Raw genomic sequence first — 10,880 nt, 5'->3', positions numbered from 1 at the left:
TTAAAAAAGTTTGCACAAAATAATCTGCATGTAGTATTCACAAATAATTTTAGAATCATAAATTTTCTAAATTCTGGTAAAGATAAAACCCCAGTTACTCAAAGAGGGGTCTATCAAATACCATGCGATTGTGGCAAATATTATATAGGTAGAACACACCAGAATTTAGAAAAGCGCATACAACAGCATAAAGATGATATTGTCAAAGCTTTAAATTCTAATATTTCCACTGTTTCATCTGATTCTGCATTAGGCAGCCATATTTTTGAAAATCCTAACCACAATATACTTTTGATGAATCCGCCCTTATTAGCAATGACCTAGGCACAAAACAGGTAGTCCGAGAAGCAATTGAAATCAGACTTAAGATTAATAATAATATTTCCTTAAATAGGGACTTGGGGAATATACACGAAATGCTCTATACACAAATTTAATTAAAAATAATCTTACAAAATATTTTAAAAAACCGATAGACATTAACACAGAACCGGTTACAAAAAGACCTTTGAGGTTAGCTGCCAAAAGGCTGGATTAGCAATAAGACATGTTTTTAATTTATTTTCTTTCATTTCATTGAATCGTCTTGTTTTACCTTACTTTTATCAGTCCTGGTTGAACTTCGCTGAAGTAATGATGCTAGGACTGTTTTGAAAAATTTCCACTTTTTTGGTTTTATTGGTCGCATGTTGTTGTGAGTCTTTTTCTTTATATATTTTTGTCTTGCTGAGGACGGCCCTTGGACATAGGGCCGAAATATTCATTCAAATTATCTCCACTGTCTTACAAAAAGTTTTCCCTTTTGTTCTTCGTACTTTTGTTGTTTGTGATGGAAAGGCAGTGTGGTCTTCGTCGCTACAAAACTTACTTTCTATTTTCGCACTTAGAACACGTGCACATTTTGGTGCAATATCTTTGGAGCCTCAAACATAGACACTGAAGTTCGGTAGCGCAATTTGCGCATGTATATAAAGTACAGGAGCAGATACTCTTTTGATTTTGAAGATAACTAGTTTGCAGATAACTAGCTTGACACTGTGGTTGCACTACAACGCTGTGGTTTATAGTCACATCTGCAAAATAAAACTATAATCAAAACAAAATAATCAAAACAAGTATAATCAAATTATTTTGTATAATCAAAAGAAAGGTTCACGCTCAACTAACGCCCACCCTCCCACGTGCCTTGCTGAAACAAACGTAATATAAAGTCTATAACGGGCTAAGGGGTCCATAACTAATTTTTAAAAATGTCTGCTCCGGACTTTGTTTCAAAATGACGACCACTATCGAAGCCTTACGGAAAACTATTCTAGAGCAGTGTTGTTGGCTGTCTTTTCATAGTGTAGTACAAAACATGACTGAATGTCCTTCACAAGCAATCAGCACCGATACAGCGCATCGGTGATCACATACGTGAGTTTTTTCGCACATAGGGACATTCCGTCGGGGATCTCACCGGGGGACATCGCAAGGAAGGTTGCGACAATATGGTCTGAAGAGTTAGCAGACATGGAACTCTGTACCATCTGAAGTGCCCATATTAACTCAGCTTTATAAGTGGCATCACCCTCACAAAACATGTTTGTACCAACTAATGGTTTATCCTTGGTTGTTTCATCAACTCGAGAATCTCCAGTCAGGTAAAGTTGTAGTGGATGTAGTTGAGCAGTAACTGCGGCTTTGTGTTCTGTAGATCGCACATGTTGGTTTAGCTGAGCAACCCCAGCTGTGCAACCAAGATTTTTTAAGCAGAGCTTGCAAAAGAACGACTACTGATCATTCCCATTCTTACACCATTCACCGATCTTTCTACCGCTGCAATCCGTCTTAGCAAGCCATGAACTATTGAACTTGGTAGGCCCCATATTTAATTACCAAGCATCACCTCCAAGATAACATTCCGCGATTACAAGGTCATAAAAAGAAAAAATGTGGATATGTCCGAAACTGGGCCGTATTCGCATCAGCGTTTTATAGCGTTCAGCCAGGAAACGCATAATTCGCAAGAACTCACAGTCTCATAAAACAGAGACTAATAGCCTATACACTGATTTTCGCTCTTTTCGGGCAGGCCCAACATGACAAAAAACAAAACATAGGCTACTAAGTCAACACAACAGCATAGTTAAGTTCAAACAGCTCAACAGTTGTAATTAATAATCGATCTGCACCGAAAGACAGCACAGTCAACGAGCAGAGTCAAAAGCAAAGAAAAGCACATCTTGGCTTACTTAACGATTAGTGAAAAATGCAAATCATGAGCAATGTTCTTGGCGCTCTTCAGCCGAAAATATATAAATAATAGGATTTTAGCCAAAATATAGGCATTTTATAGGAGTGCATTAAAATATAGGAATTTACTGGAATTTATAGGCGAGTCCGAACCCTGCAATAAACTTTAACCCTTAAGATTAAAAGAAATGATAGTTATCATTTCCGAATTAGATTCAAAAGAGAGATTCTTGACATGACAGTTTTTTTTTCGCGTTTTTAAATTTCCAGTTACTATTGACTGGACTTCGTTCTTTACTAGGTTGCGTCACATACCGCAAACTTGATTATGCTGTACAGTCATACCGGCATAAAACAGCACACGAAATTTTTTAGAAAATGTACACCTTTGACCATTCGTAAATGCACCGTATGGTTATGGGCATACCGATAGGTCTAGAGCATTTGAATTAAAGCTGTTGGCCAAAACAACAAGACTGGCGATGAGTTACCTAATTGCTGACGTCTTTCACTGATGTCTTTTTGTGGAGCAGTTTCTTCACCAAAATCGATGAGATTCACGTCTGATGAAGGTTTAGTCGCTGGCTTCTTTGATTCAAGTGGATTACCAACAACATCGGCCCTCTTCTTATCATACCTTCCAAATCTGCAATGAATGAACCATCAAACTCAAATTCAGCACTGGAGGACATAAACAAAGATTATAAATAAATAACTGAAGACATAATAACTTATTGACCAAAATATTAACAAAAATAAGTAGGGTATTGGTATAGAAATATGTTTACATCACATATACCTTGGAAAAAAACAACAATAATAAATAAAATAAATTACGAAAATATTAGCCTGTTGTTATTTACCCATCTAGAAGAATGACCCAATTCATATTTCAATCGGAACTTTGTCCTATTACTTTAGTTACTCATTCGCATGCTGACCAATGGTCTGCCTAGCGCAAGATCTTCTGATTCACTGCCTTTGATCGGGAGTGTCTGGTTGCTTGGTTGGGTGAAAATCATCCGACGCTTCCCTTGTTTTAACCTGGATTTCTCCAGCTACCCATTCGGAGCTGGGTTAATTCTGGCTTAGGAGTTACACCACTGACCCCCGTTCCAAACCAAATAACCAGCGATATCAGGACTCAAACCCCGTCCTCACGGACAAAGGATTTCAAATCTAGAACGCAAACCACTCAGCTAGGAAGGCTCTAATAGGAATCGGCTGTGTCTTTGTATGTTGGGAGAAACTTTTTCAAAATTTTTTAATCCTGACAAAAATAGTATTTTTTAATTTAATTTTATATCTCCTCAAGCTGACCTAAAAACATAAAACTTAATATCATTCCCAAAAGATTCTAACTATGCTCTTTGAGAACCTGGATAAACTTACATTCTATTTATTTGTTTAAATTATAAGAACAGAAGTAGTAACAGTAGTAGTCCCAAAAGCTTCAATTTATACCCCCAGTTGTTCTTGATATATTGCTGAAGTGTCTTATTGGCAAATGCAAACACAATACTTTTTATTTAGTTTTAAAGCAGCATTTAGTTGGATTGTAAGAGCCGAAGTAGCAACAGTAGTAGCCCCAAAAGCTTCAATTTAATACCCTTAGCTGTTCTTGATATACTGCTGAAGTTTCTTATTGGCAACTGCAAACCCAATACTTTTTTATTTAGTTTTAAAGCAGCATTTAGTTATACAGCATAATAGGCCAATTGAAAAAAAATGGGGGGTTGATTTGAAAAAAAAGTGGTAATGGGCCATGATTTAAAAAAATGGGGGGTTGACATGCCCAATATCCCTAAAGACATAGCTGCTGGACTATTCTACTATGCTGAGCAAAATGGTTGTCTCGAAATTTGGCTGGATTTGTTTGGAAAATAAATTGGCCTGATAGATAGGCTGATTGCCCTCTAATCTCTTTTTACTCTTAGATAGAACACTAGAACTTCTAACTTTGAATCAAATTAGCTTCTTTTAATGTTTCAATTATATTTCTAGCCACTATAGCAGTAATGCCTTTATATAGAAATGTCAACTTGTTTTATGTTAAAAGTTTTTTAAACTAATATCTGTTCATTTTTGATTGACCTAGTCTTTTCAGGGAAAAAGAAAATAATACTTTAGATCTTTTTGTTTTTAGGACTTTATAAGTTTGGCCTGCTATTTGTACGCTGGAGGAAAATTTTCAGCAATTTTTAACAACATACACCCTTTTAAAAATCTGGACAAAAATAGTACTGTTTAATTTAGTTTCATACCTCCTCTAGTTGACCTGAAATGGAAAACTTGATACCATTCTAAAAAAAAAACTGTTTACTTTCTTTGATAGCTTGGATACACTTACACTACTTTGATTTGGTTAAATTTCAAGAGAAAAATGGTTGTTGGGGGAGGGGGGAGTGGAAGGGGATTAGTTGCCCTCAAATCACTTTTGACTATTAAAAAGGGCCCCAGCCCTTTCTATTTTCAATCAAATGAGCCCTTTTCAAAGTTCCCATGACAACTCCTTTGACACAAAGTGCCCTGGTCTAAACAACAACAACAACAACAAAAAATAATACATTATACCCACTTTGATTACTACAAAAATGTCAAGCCTTCCAATCACTTTTGACTATAAAGGGCACTAGGTCTTTTGATTTCCAATCAAATGAGCCCTTTTGAAAACAACAATGCTTTCTATAAACACCTTATATGACCCCAGGGCATATCTTTCAACCATTAAATCACTTTCAACTATTAAAAAGGGCACAAGCCACTCCAATTTCCATTTGAATGAGGAATTTTCGAAGTGTCTATGACAACTTCTTTGATATGAAGTGCCCTGCTCTAAAGGAAAGAATTAATAAATAATACATTGTGTAACATTGTTCTTATATGCCACCAGGGCATGACTTAAAGCCATGCCCTGAGGGTTGTGGGGCAGTACTCTCCTCTTTACTTACTCCCTGTTTCTTGTCTCTTTCTTGACTGTCCCCATTCTTTGCTTAGGCAGTGCAATCTATGCTGCCTATGATTTATACAACAACTTTCTATATAAACCGTATATGCCTCAGGGGTACAACTTACAACCCTTGCACTGAGGGCTCTGAGGGGGTTATCATCCTAAAAAACCTAATTTTCAGAATGTTCAACTTGGTTGAACAAAATGAGATATCTCTAAGTTTTGATTGGATATGTTTTGGAAAATAGTGGGAATGAGAGGGGCGTTAGTCACTATCCAATCACTTTTAACTATAAAAAAAGGCACTAGCCCTTTTAATTTCCAATTGAATGACCCCTTTTGAAGTTTCTACAACAATGCTTTCAAAAAAAATTATATACCCCAGGGCATAACTTACAACCCTTGCCCTGAAGGCTGTAGGGGGAGGGGTTGTCATCCTTAAAGACGTAATTTCCAAAACTTTCAACTATGTTGAATAAAATGGATATCTAAAAATTTTGATTGGATGGGTTTGGGGAAAAGGTGGGTATGAGAGGGGAGTTGGTTGCCCTCAAATCACCTTTGACTATTAGAATGGGTATTATCCCTTCAAATTTTCAAATTGAATGAGCCCTTTTTCAAGTTTCTACAACAAAGGTTTCAATAGAAATCTTACATGCCCCCAGGGTCATAACTTATAATCCTTGCCCTGAGGGTTGAGTCCTCCTCAAAAATATATTTTCTATCTGGAAATCAACTATGCGGAAAAAAATATTGCCCTCCAATCACTTTTGACTATTAAAAAGGGCACTAGAAATCTCAATTTCCAATTGAATAAGCCCCTTTTGAAGTTTCTAAAACAACCCCTTCCATATGAAGTGCCTATGACCTGACATAACCACCACACAACTTTGGAGAGGGATGTCAAACACAATAAAAAACTGTGTGCATTGTTGTTGACCAAAGGAAATATAATCAATATCTAAGGAACAGCTGAGGGTATTAAGTTAAAAATCTCAGGGGATCCTGAAGAGCTCTCAGAGGTTTTTTGAAAACCAGTTAAAATATAGTTTTTTTATTGAATTGGAACTCCTGCAAAACACTTCTTAAAAGTTTCACCTTAATAATCTTAGCATAATTAGTTACAGTAACTGTAGTGGTAGTTAAAAGTATGGACATAGTGCCTTCTGGCTAGTTCAAAATCCCCACAACTTACTCTTAAAGGTCTAAAATAATAATATAAGTTGTTTTTGAAACATTGCTTTGTCACCTTTATGGAAGTCCATATGCTTACATTTTGTTTTGATTTAGTTCCATATCAACCTAAATATGTCTTGTATTTAATTACTGAAGACATTGTTATATTCTCTTTTGACTATTGGTTTAGCTGCCCTCCCATAAATTTGAATTTTAAAAACAGCACTTAAGCTTCCAATTTCCAACCCAATGAGCCCCCTCCAAAGTTTATATGACCACCAATTCCATAAAAACCTCATACACCCTTGGGGCATAGCTCATAACCCTTGCCCTGAGGACTGTAAGGGGGGAGGGGGAGGGTCTCATCCTAAAAAAAGGACAACCCCCCCCTCCAAAATAAACTGTTGCCATTATATATATATATATGGCAACGTATGCCATTATATATATATATATAATATTATATATATAATAGCATTGTTATATATTATATATATATATATATATATATATATATATATATATATATATATATATATATATATATATATATATATATATATATATATATAATATATATATATATATATATATATATATATATATATATATATATATATATATATATATATATATATATATATATATATATATATATATATATATAAAGACATAATATCTGGACTTTGAAACTACATCAAACAAAATAAATATATCAAAATCTTATTGGATGTGCTAGGGGAAGTGACTGACATGGGGAAGGGGGGTCAGCCTCTGTGAGCTCTTTTTGAAGTTTCTATGATATTACTTTCTATGAAAAATGCCCTGGCCTCAAAAACTAAAAATAAATATTATATTGTGCCTATTGCACTGCCTAAAATTAAGCATACAGGCACCTATACTTGACTCAAGTGTCAAAGAGGTACCTAAATGGTCAGTCATGGTGAATCAATCAATTGAGAGATGCTTTTGATGAAAATGATTGATAATCTTAGGCTTCTTTGAAAGTTCAGAATAAAAACATATACAAGGTGTGGCAAAAAAAAAAGATAAAATAACCAGACTGATTTTTCTATACCCAAGATATTTCCTCTACAACACTGACAATGGTAGGTTATTGAACTTCAATGATAGATCTACTTAATCTGCCATTCTGATGATTATTCAATACCTAGTTTGCATGTGGCAGTCATTCAAAGATTACCTTGTGTTTGCCCAAGTTGGAACAATGCTTAGTACAAGTCTGGTGCCACATATTAATTTGAAATTACTATTAAACTCAGCAAAATCACTAGAGAAATATTTGATTTCTTGCAAAAAGTGTCTGATGACAAGTGTTTTTCATAAACTCAAGTTTTTGAGTGGGTAGAAAGGTTTAAAAAGTGGAGAGAAGACATTATAGATGGCCCATGTTTTGGTTAGCCATCAACAGCAAGGACTGATGAAAAGATTGAAAAAGTCAGTAAGATAATTTGAAAGAATTGTTGTTTGAGTGTAAAGCAGTTAACAACCACTGAGTTAAACAACAATCTGGGCTGAAATACTAAAAAAAGGAATCAGGGGTAATTTTTGGAGTAAAATAGCCAAAGGGCAAAAATTACATAAAACAAAGAAAACTAACCAACTTCCACATAGGGAAGACCAAGGCATCAATTCATGAAAACGTGGAATAGGGGGGGGGGGAATGCATATTTCAAATTCTGGTGTGGCATTTTGCTCTTTTCTTCAACACTATCAATGAAAACACAAAAAGCTGAATTTACAATTAAACTATTTTTAAACTATAGGGAAGAGGAAAAATCCTCCCCCCCCCCAAAAAAAAGAAACTTGTCATTGTGATGAACTATTTTTATTCAGGTAGATCATCATAGAACTGCAGTCAAAATGAGTTTGGATACCACCAGATGGCTAACTTGACAGTATATATGTATATATATATATATATATATATATATATATATATATATATATATATATATATATATATATATATATATATATATATAAATTAGCCAATCAGTATTTTAAGCCTAGGAGTCCAGCTGGACAAAAGGAAACATAGGCCATTAAGAAGCCAATTCTTACTCCATACTAGTTAGCACATTTTACAGGGGGAGAGCCTTTATTTTTACTTCTTTTCCTGTTTTTTCCAGTTTTTCTGAGAAATTCATGAATTTCTCCTTGCCTATATATTCACAGAATATATACCCCCTCCCTCTAATGTGTAAATATTTACCTAGAATTGCATCCTTAATCTAAATTATTAGTATTATTAGTATTCATTTATTGCCCATCAAAAAAAGGTACAAAAGGCTAAGTTGATGGAGTTATCACTAAAGAAAACAAAAAGAAAAAAAAGGAGAAAAGGAAGGACACAAATACACATTGAAAATTTGGTAAAGTTCTATGAAATCATATTATAGAGTTGGGAATAAAGTAAATACCCCATTTGATGCCTTTTTTTAAGATAATTAAAAATATAATAAGCATTTCTATCACAAATGCATTTCAGCCCCCCCCCCCTATATAACAATTCAGGGTTAGGTATAGCCTATATAGGGGGGGGGGCTGAAATTCATTTCCAATCAAAATCCTTATTATATTTGTAATCAGCATAAAAAAGGCATCAAATGGTGTATTCACTTTAGTCCTAACCCAATAATATGATTTTGTAGAACTTAACCAAAAATTCAAATATATTACAAAAGAAAACTCTTCATTACATTAACAAAAACACTGACTAGGCTATATGCATTACAATAATACAAAAAAATAGGCCTATTGTGAGCAAATTGGTGACCATGGATGATTAAACTTACTTTGAAATTTATAGAAATTAATAGAAATTTATTAATGCTAATATCAGGGTCAGATAGCTTATAGAAATGAATAATTTTATGGTTTCTTGTCCAAGTGGGCAAATGTAGAAGATATTTAGCAAATCTGAAGAAGATTGATGAGAGGTGCTTTTTATCTGTAACTGTAAAGCATTTCCTGAAAGGAGCAATGTAAAGCAGATGTGGAAGGGCTGTGGCATTGTAAATGGACGCTAGAAGGTAACAGTACTAATAGACCTAGGTAAAATTTTACTTTAGCTACTTTTGGCTATCTTTGAAAGTGGTTAAGCTAGGGAAATGAAACTTTCAGAGATGGGTCTACAGGCTATAATATTGCCCGGGAAGGTATTTTGAAGTACCTACCTCCACTCCTTCTCTCTCTAGAGGGCCCTGAAATTTGCCAACATGACAGGTCTATACCTATTGAAATTTTGACAAAACAGCCTTTTACTTTAATTTCCAGTTATCAGTTTCTTTTTCTCTGGATTTAGTTCCTAAGATGCAATTCCTGTTATTTGAGTAGAATTTTAAGTCATTTCAATGTTGTGTTTTTCAAAATTTAATAAATGTATTTGAATATCTTTAAAACATTATAAATTGGGACTGAGCAGTTGTTAAGCTGAAATCAGTTTTGTTGTACTTTATTCAAGCAGAAAATCTATTTTGCAAGGTTTTATTTTTATATCACACAGATGTTTAAATTTCATCAAAGGTCAGGAGCCTCTTGAGGGAGGAGTAGAGTTAGGTACTTCAAAATACCTTCCTGTGACATACTTTGGCCTGTAAACCCATCCCTGAAAGTTTCATTTTCCTAACTTAACCCCTTTCCATGATAGCCAAAAGTAGCAAAAGTAGAATTTTACCATAGACCTATAATATTAGTACATCCTATATACATTAGGATGTAAAAAGTCTTATAACATCCATTTGCATCACAAATAAACTTTACTTCAATATTAATTATGTGGTGGATGTAGCCTAGCCTAAAATTGTTCTGCATGTTGTGAAGTAAGAATTATTTACTTAGTGAGATGTTTCCTTCTCAACAATCCCAATTCTAGGCTTTTAGCATTATAGGTAGCCTATCTAATTCCTACCAAAGGCCAATTATAAAAACCTAACACCTAAGCTTGTCGTGCAGCCTAGTTTACCTGTCATGATTGGTAGATTACCTTGGATATGAAGTACCAGGGTTGTCCTCAGGAGGGGCATTCTCCTTCTCCATCTTTTGGAATGATTGATGATATTAATAATTCTATTATATTATAATTCTAATAAATCTATTATAATTCTTAATAGCGGATTCTAGAGCAGTGTGGCCAGATCGTGAACAAAAAAGTAAGCCGCAGCCTTTGAAAAACAAGCCAAAAATAAGCCAGACAATTTTTTGCCCAAAATTTAACTTTACTTTTAATGGTGTCCAAGTTTTGACGGCCGTTTTATAGAAATATTGAAAAAAACTACGTTTTCTAAAGAGTTAAAGAGGCTGAGTTACAAGGTCGAACCTTAAAACGTACAGGGATTAGGAGGCACAGTTGGGGGGGCTGCCGCCCCCCAAACCCCCCGCTTTCGCAGCCTTTAAATATAAAAAAATTTCTTTAAACTGAAAGTAAGGAGCGACATTAAAACTTAAAACGAACAGAAATTATTCCGTATATGAAAGGGGCTGTGCCCTCCTCAAC

The 10,880-nt window shown here is 34.6% G+C and overlaps 1 protein-coding gene across 1 annotated transcript; it reads right to left on the bottom strand.

Moving 5' to 3' along the window:
- Positions 1-768: 768 nt before the first annotated feature.
- LOC148940110 (uncharacterized) lies at positions 769-10,502 on the bottom strand. The gene is made up of 3 exons (XM_089106352.1): positions 10,371-10,502; positions 2,727-2,881; positions 769-1,073 (listed from the first exon to the last, which is right to left on the bottom strand). Exons 1-3 carry the CDS (start codon positions 10,421-10,423, stop codon positions 865-867), a joined length of 417 nt encoding a protein of 138 aa, XP_088962478.1. The 5' UTR covers positions 10,424-10,502; the 3' UTR covers positions 769-864.
- Between the last annotated feature and the right edge of the window lie 378 nt (positions 10,503-10,880).

The sequence above is a fragment of the Artemia sp. Qi Xiang Cuo genome, chromosome 20 (genome assembly GCF_049724085.1).
Source record: "Artemia sp. Qi Xiang Cuo chromosome 20, ASM4972408v1, whole genome shotgun sequence".
Lineage (NCBI taxonomy): Eukaryota > Metazoa > Arthropoda > Branchiopoda > Anostraca > Artemiidae > Artemia > Artemia sp. Qi Xiang Cuo.
This window is presented reverse-complemented; position numbering and strand designations above follow the sequence as displayed.